The sequence below is a fragment of the Amblyomma mixtum genome, chromosome 2 (genome assembly GCF_055824585.1).
Source record: "Amblyomma mixtum isolate Tamu chromosome 2, ASM5582458v1, whole genome shotgun sequence".
Classification (NCBI taxonomy): domain Eukaryota; kingdom Metazoa; phylum Arthropoda; class Arachnida; order Ixodida; family Ixodidae; genus Amblyomma; species Amblyomma mixtum.
In genome coordinates this window covers 206,154,139-206,173,101 of record NC_143013.1, presented here as the reverse complement: position 1 = coordinate 206,173,101, position 18,963 = coordinate 206,154,139, and the positions used below count along the sequence as shown (strand labels likewise).

General features: G+C 51.1%; 2 protein-coding genes across 2 annotated transcripts in view; both read right to left on the bottom strand.

The window, feature by feature from the left end:
• The window catches only part of LOC149362341 (2-Hydroxyacid oxidase 1-like), a 37,313-nt gene that overhangs the window by 4,894 nt on the left and 13,456 nt on the right, over positions 1 to 18,963 (bottom strand). The window contains exons 3-6 of the mRNA XM_089572991.1: positions 18,082 to 18,337; positions 8,680 to 8,849; positions 6,408 to 6,499; positions 4,742 to 4,900 (exon numbers count right to left, since the gene is read on the bottom strand). Coding sequence (XP_089429117.1) covers positions 4,742 to 4,900; positions 6,408 to 6,499; positions 8,680 to 8,849; positions 18,082 to 18,337 — 677 coding nt within the window. The remainder of the gene's footprint in view (positions 1 to 4,741; positions 4,901 to 6,407; positions 6,500 to 8,679; positions 8,850 to 18,081; positions 18,338 to 18,963) is intronic.
• LOC149362342 (uncharacterized) lies at positions 2,898 to 4,617 on the bottom strand. Its single transcript, XM_089572990.1, has one exon. The coding sequence runs from the start codon at positions 4,501 to 4,503 to the stop codon at positions 3,199 to 3,201; it is 1,305 nt and encodes a 434-aa protein (XP_089429116.1). The 5' UTR covers positions 4,504 to 4,617; the 3' UTR covers positions 2,898 to 3,198.

The following is an 18,963-nucleotide window of genomic DNA, read 5'->3' as shown; positions in this document are numbered from 1 at the left end:
GGTAACGGTGGTACATTCAGAGGCATCAGGTTTGTAGGGGAGCACTGTATCAAGGGGAGCAGATGGATGCCGACCGTAAAGCAAAAAGAACGGAGAGAAACCCGTGCTGGATTGCGTAGCAGTGTTGTATGCATAGGTGATATACGGCAGCACAATGTCCCAGTCGGTGTGATCGGATCCAACGTACTTCGCGAACATGTCACCGAGGGTGCGATTAAATCGTTCAGTAAGACCATTTGTTTGCGGATGGTAGGCGGTGCAAGTGCGGTGAATGACTGTGCACTGAGCGAGCAGGGCTTGAACGACGTCAGATAAGAAAGCACGGCCTCTGTCGCTGAGCAATTCGCGAGGAGCACCGTGACGGAGAATGAAGTGCGTCAATAAGAATCCGGCCACATCACGGGCTGTGGCAGATGGGAGCGCAGCGGTTTCGGCATATCTCGTCAGATGGTCGACCGCGACAATCACCCAGCGATTGCCGGCAGCTGTGTACGGAAGAGGGCCGTAGAAGTCAATGCCAATGCGGTCGAAGGGTCTAAGCGGACATGAGAGAGGCTGTAACTCACCAGCCGAACGGTGAGAGGCAAGTTTGCGGCGTTGGCAAGCCAGGCACGATCGGACGTACCGAAGAACCGAGTTGTACATACCGCGCCAATAGTAGCGAAGACGGATTCGAGTGTACGTCTTGAAAACTCCGGCGTGACCGCACTGCGGATCGGCGTGGAAAGCTGTACATACTTCGGTCCGTAGATGGCGCGGGATCACGAGGAGCCATTTCCGTCCAGTTGAATTGTAGTTGCGCCGGTAAAGGAGGTGATCCCGAATCTCGTAGTGGGAAGCTTGGCGGCAAACGGCGCGTGAAGGGGGAACTTGCGAACGGTTGGAGAGGTAGTCAATAAGAGAGGCTATCCATGGGTCCTTTCGTTGTTCGGCGGGCATGTCACTGACGTCGAGCGTGAACGGCAAGGGGTCCAAGGCAGAGAGGCTGGCAAGGTCGACTGGAAGCGGCGAGCGAGACAAAGCGTCGGCGTCTGTATGCTTGCGACCAGATCGGTAAACGACACGAATATTATATTGCTGGAGACGAAGAGCCCATCGTGCCAACCGGCCGGAGGGATCTTTGAGCGATGAAAGCCAGCAGAGGGCATGATGGTCAGTGACTACATCAAAAGGACGGCCGTAAAGGTAAGGTCGAAACTTAGTGAGTGCCCAGACAACGGCCAAGCACTCCTTTTCCGTTACTGAGTAGTTAGTTTCGGCTTTCGTGAGAGTACGGCTGGCATAAGCGACCACGTATTCGCCGAATCCAGAGGGGCGCTGAGCAAGCACAGCGCCGAGGCCGACACCACTGGCGTCTGTGGGCACTTCGGTGGGCGCCTGGGGGTCAAAATGGCGCAGGATGGGCGGAGCTGTGAGGAGGCGGCGCAAGGTATTGTAGGCGGCGTCGCATGCTGGTGACCACAGGGAAAAGTCTGAGTTGTGGCCAAGGAGCAGAGTCAGCGGGGCGACAATGGATGCAAAGTTCCGTATAAAACGCCGAAAGTATGAGCACAAGCCCAAGAAGCTTCTGAGTTGCTTAATGGTAGTAGGTTTCGGGAAGGCAGTCACAGCTCGAAGTTTGGCGGGATCAGGGCGGATACCCTCCTTGGACACAACGTGGCCTAAAATAGTCAGCGCACGAGCAGCGAAACGACACTTCTTCAAGTTGAGCTGCAGACCGGCATTCGCAAGACATGTCAAGACCTGCTTCAGGCGAGAGAGGTGGGTCGCAAAGTCCGGCGAGAACACCACGATGTCGTCAAGGTAACACAGGCACGTCTTCCACTTCAGGCCACGCAGAATAGTGTCCATCATACGCTCGAATGTAGCAGGAGCATTACACAGACCGAAAGGCATGACGGTAAATTCAAAGAGGCCATCGGGGGTGACGAATGCGGTTTTAGGGCGATCTTCCGCAGCCATGGGTACCTGCCAGTAACCGGAGCGTAAATCGAGCGAAGAAAAGAGTTCAGCGCCTTGTAAACAGTCCAGTGCATCATCTATACGCGGTAGAGGGTACACATCTTTCCGCGTGATTTTATTTAGGCGACGGTAGTCAACGCAGAAGCGAATAGAACCGTCTTTCTTCTTCACGAGGACTACAGGAGAGGCCCACGGACTGTTAGAAGGCTCGATCACGCCATTCTGAAGCATAGTGTCAACTTGGGCTTCAATAACTCGGCGCTCGGTGGCAGAGACACGATAGGGGCGCTGACGCAGAGGATCATGAGAAGCGGTGTCAATGTGGTGGGCGACAGTTGATGTGCGGCTCAAAGCAGGCTGGTGAAAGTCGAATGAAGAACGGAATTGATGAAGAAGTGCGAGAAGTTCAGTGCGTTGAGGGCCAGGAAGATCGGCGTCGATCGAGCGGAGGAAAACGTCAGGAGACGACTGGTCCGGTGCAAGAACAGGTGGTGTGAGTGCAGCCAAGTCACCAGGCTGCGAAGCGGTGGTTGCGTCAGCGGTGAGAATGGAATCAATGAGCTGTACGGTGCCGAGGCATTCGCCACGACGCAGGGAGACGGGAAAGGAGAACGGATTAGAAATCCAGAGCGCGGTGAGGCCAGCTGATATAGAAAGTACGGCATAAGGCAGGGGAAGACTTTTGCGGTTTACAAAGATGGGCGAGGGTGTGAAAAGGACATCGGTACTGCGGGGAAAAGCACAAGCGGTGGGCACAAGGACGAAAGAGCACGCAGGGAGGTCAATATCTTCGGCAACGACGACTTTCGGAGGAGGAACGTTCGGCAACGGTACGTCAAGCGCAAAAAACTCCAGTTCGGCACGAGCACAGTTGATCACCGCATTATTGCGCGACAGAAAATCCCAGCCCAAGATAAGATCATGAGAGCAGGAAGGCAAAACGACGAACTCTATAGCGTACACAACTTCCTGAATGACGACTCGAAGCTGTGCACACCGCTATAGGGTTGACAGGCTGGGCACTTGCCGTGCAAAGTGAGAATCCTGGAATAGGTGTCGTTACTTTGCGCAATGAACGGCAAAGACTTGCAGCCATGGCAGAAACAGCAGCGCCGGTATCGACCAGAGCCAGTACTATAACGCCTTCAACAGAAACTTCAAGCAGATTCGCGGGAGATACGTGAGGCCTTTGACAGTTCGCTCGTTGCGCAGTTCTCGCCTCAGGAACTGCGGCAATCAGTTTTCCTCTTGCGCAAGATTGGGACGCCGTCGCAGCGGAGATAGGGAGCGGCGACGCGGCGAGGTTGAGCGGCGAGGAGAAAAGGAGCCACGGTCATTCGCGACGGAACTTGCAGACGGATCGGCGGCTGCGTACTGATTTCGGGGCGGCTGCCAGGAAGCGGACATTCGGCGCGGTACAAAATCGTCGTGAGTGCGATTTCTGCAGTACCGAGAAACATGGCCAGCAAACCCACAGGAATAACAGATGGGACGGTTGTCACTTGTTCGCCATGGATTGCGGCGCTGCGGAGGAGGTGGAATAAAAGGCTGTGGCGCCGGAAGGAATTCCTGTACAGGTCCTGGAGGCGTAGCGTAGACCAAAGGGTAGCTAGCTGGCCGTGGTCGGGCAGCGACGGCAGCGTACGTCAGCGGTGCGACAGGAGCGGGCGTCATTGGTGAAGCGGCAGGGACGTCGGCGTATGCGAGGGGCTCAACGGCTGGTGCGTGCGGAGGCATGGGAGCTGGTGGAGCGACAGAGGGAAGGGCCTCTGCCACGCGGTCGGCAATGACCTTTTGAAGGGGCGCCAAATTTTGGGACAGCTCGCAGTTCGTCGGAAGTAAAGATATCTGGCGAGCAACTTCCTCCCGGATGAAGTCTTTGAGCTGCTGCAGCAGCGTGGAGCTCCCAGATGTAGAGGAGAGACCAGAAAGTGGTTCCACAGGCCCGGAAGGTGGTGGAGTGATGAGGCGCTGCTTGCGCAACTCATCGTAGCTCTGGCAAAGGTTGACAACTTGGGCAACAGTAGTCAAATCCCGGGACGTTAACATTTGAAAGGCGTCATGTTCGATGCCCTTCAGGATGTGCTTGATCTTGTCTTTTTCGGACATCTGTGCGTTGACGCGACTGCAGAGATGGACCACATCTTCAATGTAACTTGTGAATGTTTCGCCGAACCGCTGTGATCGATCGTGCAGGCGTTGTTCGGCGCGGAGCTTGCGTACAGCAGGACGACCAAACACGGTGGTAAGGTTAGCCTTGAATGTATCCCACGTCGTGATATCGGCTTCGTGGTTTCGATACCACAAGTTGGCAACTCCGGTCAAATAAAAGATGACATTTGTTAACTTAGTGACGTCATCCCACTTATTGTAGGAACTCACTCGCTCGTATGACGCGAGCCAGTCGTCGCAGTCTGTGTCGTCGGTGCCGCTAAAGAGCGCAGGGTCGCGCTGGCGCAAGGAGCCAGAGCAGACAACCGGCTGGGTCATCGGGGCGGCTGGGGGGTGTCCGTCTTCAGCCATACGAGCTCGTCTTGGCATACGTGAGGCAAGGAGACCAGGCAGCACCTCCACCAAATGTAGAAGAAGGACTTCGGGGACGGCGTCGAGGTCGGCGTTGGAGCGGGGCGACCAAGACCAACACGATCTGCGCGATGGCAATCCCACAACCGCTTCTTCTTTATCGGCGTCCAGCGAAGGGGTCCATCTTCTTCTTCACAGCTGCATCGAATTTGTGCCAGCGCACACTGAATGCTGCGTGATCTGTATGTCCACGTACCTTGTATGCTAGGCCCCAAAGGGTGGGCCTGCCGACGAACACGGCCCGGGCTCCGAGGCACAGCGCCTTGACCACGTCGGTGCCACAGCGTACTCCTCCGTCCAGGTACACCTCGCAGCGTCCGGCAACGGCGCGCACCACCTCCGGAAGGCACTCGATCTGCGTGAGCACGCGGCGATCGAAATACACACCCCTCACGCTTCCTTCTTTGCTGCTGAACAGGGGAACAGCTGAACGGAGATTTACAGGAACGGCGGTTTTAAGTTGGCTATTTGAGTTTCGTCTTCTTTATGAATCATCTGTGACAGTCAATTTGCTTGAAATTCCTCTACGTGGGCTCGTCTGTGGCTCCATAACGTCAGCACTGCTAGAGATGATCGTGACTTCCGACCTCACAGCATTTTAGTTGCGCAACAGCTCTTGCTGAATGGCAGTTATGGTGGCGTCATTTTTCAAACATCTAAGAAAATAACGACTGTACGCTTCACGCTTCTGGCAGCATTCCTTTCTCCTTCCAGCGTTTGAGGATTCGAATGAATAGTTAGCGCTCAATGATACACTCTTGAAACGCTCGGGATGAATCGGCTATAACAGTTTAAATATAAATGACTGAACTGGTTGCTGTCTGCAAAAAAAAAAAGAAAGGCTGTCTCAGCACTGTACCTAAAGCGTGAATTCTACCATAAGTGAGCAAGAAACCATCCCTGTTCGTTTTGTCAACCTCTCTAAATAAACTTTTTTCATCATCATCATGTCTAAATGTGACTACTTCTGACAGCTGTGCCAGTGAGTCTTCAGTCGCAATGGGGGCAAAAAGGAAGGCTATCGACTCCTTTCTCTAACCGCATTTGTTTATTCGGCACAAACAGAGGATTCAGGGATATTGCGCTGCGCGCGAGTTGGAAACCGGCTTTCTGTTGTTCAACTTGGCACACCTTTATAGCAAATCGTTTATGGGTGATAGTGAGGGCAGGCTTGGGCGGGAAATTACGCAGGCCGTTTTCCACAGAAAAGCGGATGTCAGCTGTATCAGCACGCTGTCACTCTCGATGCACGACGTCGATATAGGTTTTGTATGTCATTCTACGTCACGAATTTATGCATGTAAACGCTGCACGCCGTATCAAATCCTATAAAAAGAGTTTTGCCAGCCTTACCTTCTTCGTTCCTCATTTACTCTATTTGATTTTTGTTCAGCGAATACTTGACATTATGGATCTTAATCAACTAGCTGGGGCGATTGTCGTAGTGTAGCAGCACTCCTTAATTGGCAACGCAACGATTCGTAAAAGAAGGTTTTCGGGACGCGGGGAAGAACACGGCTCTTTTGAAATAACTGCGCACATACTAGACAGGACATGAAAAGCGGCCCACACGGCTCATCCTTCAATTTATCACTCCTTCCTTACAAGCCAAGAGGTATGCTTTTTTGTGATGTCCATGTTCCAAAAACTTTCTTCCGACACCTGTGCGTTTGTGGCGCCCTGAGGCAATGCTCACTAGCGCGCAGTAGTTCTCTTTGAAACATCCTGAAGAGCATGCGATCCTATTATTTCCACATCATCTTTGGCACCTGAAATTTTTATGTAGGTATAAAGCTGCCAAACAGCATAATTTCAGAGTGTCCGAATCGGCTGCCTCATAGTGGCCCAGTGAAGACACCCACCGTTGACGGTTCTCCGTCGATCTGTCGAGCGCCGTGGTTGGAGACCAGTATAGCGGCAGCACCGTGGTCAAGAGCTTCGATAGCATCGTCAGCTGGGAAAAAAAAGAGCATTGCACACTCTTTAGTCCCACCGTTCTGATGCTGCGATATCGTCAGTTTGCACATAATGATCCAACTATCATTTATTGTTTGTTCGCCAAGACTGGCACCTCCATGATCAACAAGGCGCAAACGATGCTAAGCTTGCATTTTAATTAAACATGTTAGCGAAATCACCAATTCCGCATCGTTGGCGAATCGCGAGCCACAGTACCTCGGTGTTTATCTCAGCTTAAATAATCCTGATGTGCCCGTATCACACAGGCACCCAGATTCATAGCGGCCAGGCTTCATTCTGATCTATAGTTCCCGGCTACTAATAAATGTTGAGTTCGTTGATAACAAAACGAGTATCGATAGTCCTGCCTTCTCCTCGAAGGCTTGCCCTCTTCGAAGGCGGAGAAAATGCGGAACGAGTGTGTCATATTTTATGCAACAAAATTTCTTACAAACAAGCAAACCTCAAGAGCGCGAAACAAAGGAGGGATGTGGAATTATAACCAAAGAAAAAAGCGATGTTCACTATGAGCAAGACATCTTGCATGTGTTAGAAAAAATTCCACTTCACTCCGAATGTCTCCTGCAGGTCGCTGACACACAGGTTTGCACGCATGGATCAAACCCTATGCCGAATTCTCTAGTTAGGATGTATTCGTGAGTCATATCACAGCAAGCTAAGTCTCAGGGCCGAGGACATATCTGGCCATAGGCGATAAGTCTGAAGTGGGTGCTGTATTTAAGCAATTCCAATGTTTACAAGGACATATACTATTTGCGAATTCCATACGTTACTTATGACAACAGAATCGTCTTGACAACATTTGTGCTACATACATAGACCCGGCGATTTCGTTTCCCTGAGCAACCCTTGGCTGAGGATGCAGCGTCCCTTTTCAGCCTTTCCTTCGACTGCGGAGCAAAATTTTCAAGCTTGTTCTTGGAAGTTCCTCTTTTCGAATGAAAGTTTGTCAGCCCTTAGACATTCAGCAAATTACTTCGTCCAGTCCCTGTTTGCTCCGCTCCACCGTGATACGACGACTATTGAGCTAAATTTGCATTTCACTGCAGCTAAATCTTTCAAAAACAATGAGGCAATGTCGAGTGCATAAGTTCCTCTTCATATCAGGGGGGCTATTACAGCTTGCATGTTAAATAAATCATGTGTTCGTGCTAGGCGATGACGTACATATATTACAGACATCTAGCATCAGCTGTCGGCTTTTAATGTAGACAGTATTCACTGACGTAACATGGGGCCGCCCATTTTCTTGTCTGAGAACCTCTGCGGAAGGCTGCGGGCGTGTGTATGGGATTATGGCCTCCCGCTCCGGCCGGCACTGCTGAAGCTACACGCAGGACAAAAAAACCGCGCCCGTCACGTCACGTGAATACCTCCTATATTACCTAAAAACTAGGTAAGATTATTCAATTTTTTATTTGAATGTGTATCCTTTTTGCATTGTAAGAATCCTGTTTTACTCGTTTATCGCGTACCTTCAAGCACATCGCTTAAATTACAGCGTGCCTTAAATATATCTGGCAATAGTACAAGGAATATTGAGCAGTGCTGGCTGAAATTTTCAAAATTATTCAATGAAAACAGCACTGTAAATATCAGAACACACGGGCAAGGATCAGACAAAGGCACATCTACGTATCGTTCACTTCTTTCTTATCCAGAGCACTGCACAGTGAAAGAATGTTGGGTGTGCTACTCACCATTTCCCTTCATGTCAATATGTCCAAGACATCACACTTTGTTTTGCTTGTTTTTTAGTGTTAAATTATCGCTGGTTGCAGGGGAAAAAGCCTCAGTGTCAAAGCTGTTCACAATTTAGAATGGTGGTTGATTTGACAATAAATCTATTGCTCTACGCCGGAGAATACAAGATAGCTGAAGTTAAGAGAGTAGCCAGTCGCGGATTCACCTTCCATGCAAGCCTATTTGGTTGTCTATAGGATTTCTTCAACATACTTACCGCGGAGCTGTTTGCTTTTCCGAAATAAGCCTACCAGTAGAGTAAAAGGAAGCGATGCATCAATACTTCTAGCTCTACCCTAGCCCAGATAAAAAATTGGTATTTTTCACGCGAATGCATTTCAGAGAGCTTTGGTAGCAGACAAACTTTGTATCAAGACTGTTACGTTATCAGAGAAATTCGAGCCTACTCACCTCTTAGAACTCCCTTGACTATAACTGGCAGGTGGGTGATGCTTCGCAGCCAGTCCAGGTCTTTCCAAGTAAGAGACGGGTCGAAAAGTGTGGACGCATACTCCGCCAAGCCGGAACCTCCTTTGGCGGCAGTCACATTTTGGAAGTCGGCTTCAGTGAAGTTCGCCATCCTATGTAAATCATGATTTCGAGCAGATTTGCGTGCAGAAAGAGTAAGTTGGTTTGGTTTTGGTTTTGTGGGGTTTAACGTCCCAAAGCGACTAAGGCTATGAGAGACGCCGTAGTGGAGGGCTCCGGAAATTTCAACCACCTGGGGTTCTTTAACGTGCACTGACATCGCACAGTACACGGGTCTCTAGAATTTCTCCTCCAAAGAAATTCTAGAAAGAGTAAGTGGTACCTCCGTCGGGGCATTAATCTTAAGTATAAATGCTATAGTGAGCCACCGCTGTGTTAGGTCTCATTCATAATTCTAGAGGTTCCATATTGCCACGTATCATTGTAGTGTTTGTTCGTTCACGCTCAAGGCTGCAGGAAAGGGCGGTTATCATTTTTGTTCGTGACGCGAGAAGCGACCAGTCTAATCTCGATTGATCGCAGCCATGAAAGGCTGCATCTACGTTTTTCCAGATTACTGTAGATGATCTTGTCCTGCTATCTGGAAGTTTCTTTGCCGGCTTTAAATTGAGCGATGCCGCGAGCGGCGGGCATTCGTAGTTCGACGATTGACGAGCACGCTTGTTGCTTACGCCGCCTTTTGGACATTAGTGTCACGCATGTTTTTAACCCGCCTGGAAGCGCGCACTAGTTCTCCCGAAGTGTTTCAAAATATGCTCTTGTGTGTCGGCATGTTCGTTTTGTGGCGGCAGCGTGGAGTGGCATCCTTAAATGGGCGTCCGCAAAGAACAATGTTCCCAATGTTGCAGCGCCTGCGCACGCGCCTCTTTGAAAAAGCATGCATGGACGCTCTGTCAATGAGCGAGGCTGAGTTCTTGCGCAAATGGTCGACATACTTTATCGTCCTGCGCGGCGGTCGAGTATCGGCATTTTTACTGCATTACTGACGTGCTCAGTGCTGCGTCACTGCGCATGTGCTTGACTGATCAGAGAATTAAGTTCATCTGTTTTCTTTTGTATTTTCTATGTTAAAACAGAAAAAAATAAACTTCTCTTTCTACGCCGCCACCGAGTGAGTCAGTTCTTTTGCGGGCGCAAGTCAGCCCAAATAAAGAGCTTCGTTTGCAAGTATTTCTGGTGTCTTCCTGACCGCTGGACTGCCGTCACTACAACGTGACATCTGGTGGAGGTGCTGGGTAGCCTTCCATGTACCGGACACCCCCTACAAGCCGTGACGCCAGCCCTCTGAGTCATCAACCGCAAGACCTGAGTCCAGTCCACCGCACTAGCCGACGCGTGCAAGGGGACGCACCAGAGTTCGGGAATCTGCCGGACCCTACCCGCAAGCGGAAGCCAGCCGCAACGTCTACCATGAGCTTGCCCCAGACGACGACTCCAATCATTCTTCACCAGCCCCGGGTGCCACCAACCTTCGACGCTTCGCCTGGCGCCGACCCCGAAGAATGGCTAGAGCAGTTCGACCATGTGGCTATCTTCAACAACTGGGACGATGCCACGAAACTTAGGTACGTCTTCTTCGCCTTGGAGGGACCAGCAAAAGTCTGGTTTGAGAATGAGGAAGCTAACCTAACGAACTGGGAAACCTTCAAGGAGCAGCTTCTAAAGACCTTCACGAACGTCGTGCGAAAGGAGAGAGCCCAGCAGCTGCTACAGTCTCGCATACAACACCCAAACGAGACCGTTGCTGTGTACACTGAGGAAATGAAGCGTCTCTTCCGGTGTACCGACGCGAGCATGAAGGAAGAAGAGAAAGTGAAGTTGCTTATGCGAGGAGTTAAAGAGCAACTATTTGCCGGCCTCGTTCGCAACCCACCGAAAACCGTCGCGGAATTCGTAGAAGAGGCATCCACAATGGAGAAAACTCTTGACGCCCGAGCCCGCCAGTATGACCGCCAGCAGCGCTTTTTGTCAGCAAGCTGCATGGATACCGCTAACAACGATAACCTGCGGGAGGTTATACGTGAAGTTGTGCGAGAGGAGCTCCGACGATTGCTGCCAACGGGGAACGCAGCCGCAACTTTCATCACTCACTGACGTCATCCGGGACGAGGTTCTACAGGCCTTGGGTGCGACGGCGACACCCACGCAGCCTCTGCAGCCCCCAGCCATGACTTACGCCGCAGCTGTGCGCCGTCCTGCACCTCGACGACGGGACCCAAGCCCCTATCGCCCTCAGCCAGCTGCGTTGGACCGCCGCCCACTCGCCCCTACCCGCCCGTCCTACGAGCGACGCGCGCAGCCGAGGAAATGCGACGAGTGGAGAACTCCCGACCAGCGCCGCCCACTATGCTTCCACTGTGGCGAAGCCGGTCACGTCCTCCGGCACTGCCCATACAGAAGACTGGGCATCCGAGGGTTCTCTAACGACGCTCCACGACCCCGACCCGGCCAGCGACCAGCCGAAATCGAGGAGTTTTTACGTCGGGAAGAATGCTCATCGCCGAGCCGCCTATCACGTTCCTCGTCGCCATCGTCCCCGCGCTTTGTATCTCCTAGCCGAGGTTACGCCGTGCGTGGACGCTCCCCCAGCCCCCGAAGGTTAAACTAAATAAAGTAGCCTCTGGACGTGAGGTTGCTTCTAAGCGCAATGACAAAGATCCTCCATCGACGAGTACTCAAGACCATGCCTCAACTACGTCGACGACACCGACGACGACGACACCGACGACGACGACACCGACGACGACAACGACGACGCGGCCAGACTTGAAGCTTTTACCGCTTCCCAGTGAAGTAACGTCGCAGTACGCCCACCGCAGCCTCACTACTCGACGAAGCCGAGATCGGACACTGAAGACAACGTAGAATACGAGAACGCGAACAAGTGACCTTGAAGTTACGGTCGACGGTCACGCGGTTACTGCCTTGGTGGACACGGGAGCTGACTACTCTGTCATGAGTGGCCCACTCGCTGTCCGACTCAGGAAGGTAACAACAACCTGGGATGGCCCGCTGATCCGCACCGCAGGTGGCAACCTGATTACGCCGTCAGGACGCTGCACCGCGAGAGTTACTGTAAATGGGAGAACCTATGCGACAACCTTCCTGATCCTAAAGCAATGCTCGAGAGACGTGATTTTGGGAATGGACTTCCTGAACGAACATCGGGCGATCATCGACCTTCGATCTAAGTCGATCAAGCTTTCCACGGAAAAAGCCATACCTGTTGCGACGGGCGCGACTCATCACGTTGCCTTAAACGTCCTCGATGAAGCATTGAGCGTGCCGCCCCGATCAAGTGTTCTCGTCGGCATAGGTACTGGAGACATCGAAAATGCCGGGCGTCGCGAGGGGAGTCGCCGAAATCCGAAATGGCCAAGCCCAGGTGTTGCTAACCAACTTCACGGAAGAATACCGGCATCTAAACAAAGGTACGACGATCGCTTTCCTCGACGAGCTGGCAGACATCAGAGACGTATTTTCCCTACCCGACCAACCCGCAGAACCATCTGACCAAGGCCATCAACCCACGTTCGACATCAACCCGGCATTACCACGGAACAGACAAGACCAAATACGCAGTCTTTTTCAAAGGTACACTGATTGCTTCTCATCAGCATCGAATGTGCGACGAACCCGAATTGCCAAGCACCGCATTGTCACAGACGAACACGCACGACCACTCCGAGAGAGCCCCTACCGCGTATCGCCGCTAGAACGCCAAGCTATCCGCAAGCAAGTTGAGGAAATGCTTCGTGACGACGTCATACAGCCATCGAGGAGCCCCTGGGCAGCACCGGTCGTCCTAGTGAAAAAGAAAGACGGCACCCTTCGCTTTTGCGTCGATTACCGCCGCCTGAACAACATTACGAAGAAGGATGTCTACCCCCTCCCCCGCATCGACTGTGCAACGCTAAGTACTTCTCATCGATGGACCTGAAGAGCGGCTACTGGCAAATTGAAGTCGACGAAAGAGATCGCGAGAAGACTGCGTTCATCACGCCAGACGGACTCTTCGAGTTCAAGGTGATGCCATTCGGCCTCTGCTCTGCCCCAGCGACGTTCCAGCGAGTAATGGATACGGTGCTCGCAGGCTTGAAGTGGCAGATTTGCCTAGTCTACTGAGATGACGTTGTTGTCTTCTCCTCAAGCTTTGGAGACCACCTCAGAAGGTAGTGCTGGAAACGATCAAGTCTTCAGGCCTGACACTGAAACCAGAGAAGTGCCACTTCGCCTACGAGGAGCTGCTGTTCCTTGGTCACGTCGTAAGCAAGGATGGAGTTCGCCCAGACCCCCAGAAGACGGCTGCGATCGCAGAGTTTCCACGGCCTAATGACAAGAAGGCTATACGCAGATTCCTTGGACTGTGCGCTTATTACTGACGATTCGTCAAAAACGTTTCGCGCATCGCTGAAACTTTGACTCAACTTACCAAGGCTAACGTGCCTTTTAAATAATAAACGCCACAAGAGGAAGCTTTCAACGAGCTGAAGCGCCGCTTACAGTCCCCTCCTGTGCTCGGGCACTTTGATGAAAACGCCGAAACCGAAGTTCATACCGATGCAAGCGGGGTGGGCTTAGGAGCGGTCCTCGTTCAGAAAAATGGCAGACAGGAGAAAGTTATCGCGTACGCTAGCCGTTCACTGTCGAGAGCCGAAGCCAACTATTCGACGACAGAGAAAGAATGTCTCGCCATTATTTGCCGAGTCCAAATTTCGCCCCTACCTATACGGACGACCATTCAAGGTTGTGAGCGATCACCATGCTCTGTGCTGGCTGGCCAGTTTGAAAGATCCCTCCGGCCGCCTTGCTCGTTGGAGCCTGCGTCTTCAGGAATTCGACATAACTGTAGTCTACAAATCTGGCCGCAAGCATTCCGATGCAGACTGCTTGTCACGAGCTCCTGTCGACGCAGCACCCGAAGAGGAATACGACGACGCTTTCTTAGGACCGATAAGCGCCAGCAGTTTCGCGCAGCAGCAGCACTCGGATCCTGACTTGCAAAGCCTAGTTGATTATCTGAAAGGCAAGACCGCATCGCCTCCCCGCGGGTTCAAGCGGCAACTGTCGTCCTTCGTCCTTCACAATGTCCTCCTGAAGAAGAACTTCGCGCCGAACAGGACAGTGCATCTTCTTGTCGTGCCCAAAAATCTCAGGCAAGAAATTATGCAGGCATGTCATGATGAGCCGACTGCAGGACATCTCGGGATTGCTCGCACGTTGCACCGCATCCAGGAGAAGTACTATTGGCCACGGCTAGCTACCGACGTTTCCCATTACGTGAAAACGTGCCGTGAGTGTCAGCGACGCAAAACGCCTCCGACTAGACCAGCCGGACTCCTGAACCCCACACCACCGCCAACTAAGCCCTTTCAGCAAATAGGGATGGACCTCCTCGGCCTCTTTCCGACCTCTTCATCAGGAAACAAGTGGATCATCGTGGCCACCGACTACATGACCCGCTACGCCGAAGCAAAAGCGTTGCCTAGTGGTACCGCAACAGAAGTCGCAAAATTTTTTGTCGAACAAATTCTCCTGCGACACGGCGCCCCGGAAGTGCTCATCACAGACAGAGGAACGGCGTTTACAGCGGAGCTGACGCAAGCCATTTTAAACTACAGCCAGACAAGCCATCGGAGGACCACTGCGTATCATCCACAAACCAACGGACTCACAGAGCGTCTGAACAAGACCATCGCAGACATGCTCTCCATGTACATCGACGCCGAACACAAGACGTGGACTCCATTCTGCCCTACGTGATCTTCGCTTATAATACTGCCGTCCAGGAGACAAGCAGGTTTACCCCATTCCATCTGGTATACGGCAGGAAGCCCACGACAATACTCGACGCAATGCTCCCGCACGTTTCCGACGAAGACAACCTCGACGTCGCCGCCTACCTTCATCGCGCCGAGGAAGCCCAAAGACTAGCGCGGCTTCGCATTCAAGACCAGCAGCACACCGACGCCCGACGCTACAATCTGCGCCGACGAGACATGCATTACAAGCCAGGTGATCGGGTTTGGATATGGACGCCAGTTCGCCGCCGTGGATTGAGCGAAAAGTTGCTGCGACGCTACTTTGGCCCGTACAGGGTTCTCCGTCGCATCGGTGACCTCGACTATGAAGTCATCCCCGACGCCACGACAGCATCTCAGCGACGCCGCCCACACCCGGAAGTCGTACATGTCGTACGACTGAAGCCATATTATGAACGCTAAAGGACTCGAAGTTTCATTTTCCGTGTTTATTTTCATTTTAAAGCATCGAGACGATGCTTCTTTGGAAGGGGGGTAATGCCACGTATCATTGTAGTGTTTGTTCGTTCACGCTCAAGGCTGCAGGAAAGGGCTGTTATCATTTTTGTTCGTGACGCGAGAAGCGACCAGTCTAATCTCGATTGATCGCAGCCATGAAAGGAGGCTGCATCTAGGTTTTTCCAGATTACTGTAGATGATCTTGTCCTGCTATCTGGAAGTTTCTTTGCCGGCTTTAAATTGAGCGATGCCGCGAGCGGCGGGCATTCGTAGTTCGACGATTGACGAGCACGCTTGTTGCTTACGCCGCCACCGAGTGAGTCAGTTCTTTTGCGGGCGCAAGTCAGACCAAATAAAGAGCTTCGTTTGCAAGTATTTCTGGTGTCTTCCTGACCCCTGGACTGCCGTCACTACAACGTGACAATATGTATACCACATACCCAACTAAGCAGGAGAACGCAGGGAGGGCGGCAGAATTTCGCAATGTTGCCTCGGTTCTAGGGGGCTTCGGTTTACTAATATATTGTAATCTATACCTAGAATTCGCCTCGTCCAAGATCTTGTTTCCACTGTGCGCGGTACTGCAGGCGAAGAAATATTGCCAAAAATCAATACACCATTTTGATCCCATTGGACGTACATGTGTCGCCAAATAAATAAGGCGCACGCTTCAAGTGAAATCTTTTATCCCTCTGTCTGCAGAACGAGTAAGAAGCTTTCTTATGTTGTACGGCAGTCCATAAGCGGGATTTGCTAGCAAATGTACTGAGTACCTCCCAATTTTAGACTCGGGTTTGATGCCGGACGCATCGGTCGCATTTCGGTGCAAGCAAAATTCTAGAGGGCCTGTGTACTGTGCGCTGTCAGTAAAGAACCCCAGCTGGTCGAAATTATCGTAGCCCTCCACTACGGCGTCCCTCATAGCCTGAGTCGCTTCGGGACGTTAGAGCCCATAAAAGCAAACCAAACGTAATTTTCGGCAGGTAATGTGTGAGAGGATTTTGATCGCCTAAGCGCGCTCCCTGTTATTATAGCCGAGACTGTAGAACTGCAACTTCCCATGTAACCTAAAATGCGTACGAGAACTTCAGCCTTCTTCTTCTTCATGCTATGAGCCGTTGGTCTAAGTATTCGTCAAGTAAAGCCGCCTAGGCGCCAACGACGAGTTAATGGGATGAGTTTTCATAGGTTGGTCTATAGAAAACTAATATGTTTATATAGAAACATATTGTGTTAATGCCGCCGCGGTGGCTCAGTGGCTATGGTGCTCGGCTGCTGTCCCGAAAGACGCGGGTTCGATCCCGGCCGCGGCGGCTGAATTTCTTTGGAGGAGAAATTCGAGGCCCGTGTACTGTGCGATGTCAGTGCACGTTAAAGAACCCCAGGTGGTCGAAATTTCCGGAGCCCTCCACTACGGCGTCTCTCATAGCCTTAGTCGCTTTGGGACGTTAAACCCCATAAACCAACCAACCATATTGTGTTAATATATAAAAGTGCTAGCAAAAATTCTCATTCTCGTTTTTTCTCATATTACTCCAAGCTGCATAATGCTGCAGTAAATAGAGCTTCGGCATTTTCCCCTTCAAATTCAAGCAAGGACTTACGCTGAAGAACTAACGCAGTTCTGAGAGAACACGGAGGGTTAAAAACAGTAGCATTTTTAGAGCTCAGCGCTCTCTCCTAAACGCGTTTAGACGTGTTTACAAGTTAGAGATGTTCGCTTCTTCATCAGATGCAATGTCCTGTACTAGAGTCATGGAGATAAAGTGGACGTCAATATTGACAGATGCACATCGGCAGAGATGGCCACGACCTGTGTTCCGATGTAAGAAACACTTTTCGCAATGCGTAAGTGGCCTTCGGCTAGTCGGACTGGCATGGTAGTCAGTAATCACACTTGAATACCTATCTTTTCTTAAGCAGCCTCGCTAGAATATCCACAACATATCAGAGAAAGCAAATAAAAGTTCCCTGCTCTCTGTTCAATGCACGGAAGGCCGGAACAAAGTATTTGGCGCACACTTGTGCATATTTCTTCCACTTCTGTCGCTCTTAAGGGGCCGAGAACAGCAATCAAGAAATAAATCCAGAGCTCCGAGCACTGGTGTCCCAACTCGTTTAATTGAACAAAACTCGCCAGCACAGTGGTCAGTCTCTAAAATCGGCAGTCGATACAAAGAAATTAAGAACTTGCAGAGTAGAGGACATCATTTCGAACTGCCTCCTGCAGCAACATTTTCAAATGGACGCAGATAAATGCAACTGATAACGATAGTTTCAATATTGAGCTTCCTCCAATCGGCGTAAAATTCAGCCTACTTGTGGGTTCAAAGCTTCTTGTCGGACATTGTGAGTGAAACAGGGCTGAGCTGCCGACCGCACTACCGACGAGACCAGTGGACATCGCATGCCTGACATATCTGATAGAACATCAAATATTGTTAACTCCTTGCAGAGAACACTATGTTGTTTTCTTTTTCACGATAGTTTCCTTACCAACAAGACAAACAATGATAAGTGACGCGAAAATTTGTTTCGTCGGTTAAACCAGTCCTAAGGGTATGTAATCATAATTTTAGAAACTATACCCTCGGCCACAAGACTTCTCGCCTTTGTCTGTTTCTTAATCGTTTGTAACAAAACTCACACCAAGAGGGGTCTTGATCCAGACTCTCTACATCTCATCCCCCATCTAATCACCAGTAGGAGGTGGATGCGCCTAGAAACCAGGACAATTTTTATCTGATATCATTCATAAGGAAAATCAGAACCGAGTAGAACCAACTTCGTCCTACCTCGCTTCAATTTTTCTTGCTAAACTGCATACGTTCGTACTTTTTCTCCTAAACTCTCACTCCTCAAAAGCTTTATTCATGAGCGAGGACAGAAAAATAGTGCCATTAGGTCGCTTAACGACACTAAATGTTACAAGCAAACAAAATGAACCGCACTCTATCTGACGTCACTCTTCTACTCATACTGATTTTGCCACAGTTTATGCTTCATTGCTGAACTTCAAAGGCTGCAGTAGTATATGAGGAAGAACAGGAGAGTAGTGACTCACTTGAGACCAGGCGGCAATTCAAAGTTGTTCTTGACGTCCGCGACCCGCTGACCAAAGTAAGGCGTGTCCACGGTGAGTACCAGCGCGGAGTATCCGGCCTGCTCAGCGCGCCGGACTAGCCCGCGTGTGACGTCACGGTCCCTGTACACGTAAAGCTGGAACCACCGGCGTCCGTCCGGGGCAGCTTTCTGCACATCTTCCATAGACGTGGTCCCGATGGTGCTCACGATCATCAGTGTTCCGGCGTCGCGAGCCGCTGTAATTGGTTGGTGGTGATGTGGGGTGTTATGTACAGTTTCACAAAATAATTGTCATCAGTGAGTATCGGTCTAATGCGAAATCACTTAAGCGCTCGTTAGGTCCTTCTCGTGCTTTAATAACGTAGGAGCGAAAGCGTGCAGAAGGCTCAAAATTTAGCGGACATAAATCTATTACGAGCTGAAAATTCGATGGCATCAAAGTCTTAAGTCTGTTACGCTTCGCTTACGCTGAGACTGCGCAACCGCCGATACTACATCTACAGCGTCATACTTCCGTGGCCGCCCTCACCGCTTGAGGGAATTTTCCACAACGGCAGATACACCCGGCGTTGATCCTGGCTCCAGCTGCATTCCAACCTGATACGCGCGGAGCTGTCTCTAGACACGTCTGCACACAACCAAGCGCCGCCGCCAACTTCCGCCGCGCCCGCCACCGCGCTCGGTCGTGTCACGTAACCAGCGCACTTGCCCAGCCGTCAGCGTACATAACTGAGTGATGTCAAGTGGTTTCATGACTTTAAGCTCCCTGTCGACTAATCAGAGCTCGGTCATGCCACATGACCCTGTGACGTCACCACTTTCTTGAGCAATCATTTAATTGTGTGAGCAATCATTTAATTGT

What these genes read in the sequence shown, in the direction of transcription:
- LOC149362342 (XM_089572990.1), bottom strand. Translation starts at nt 4,503, where the DNA reads ATGCCAAGACGAGCTCGTATGGCTGAAGACGGACACCCCCCAGCCGCC.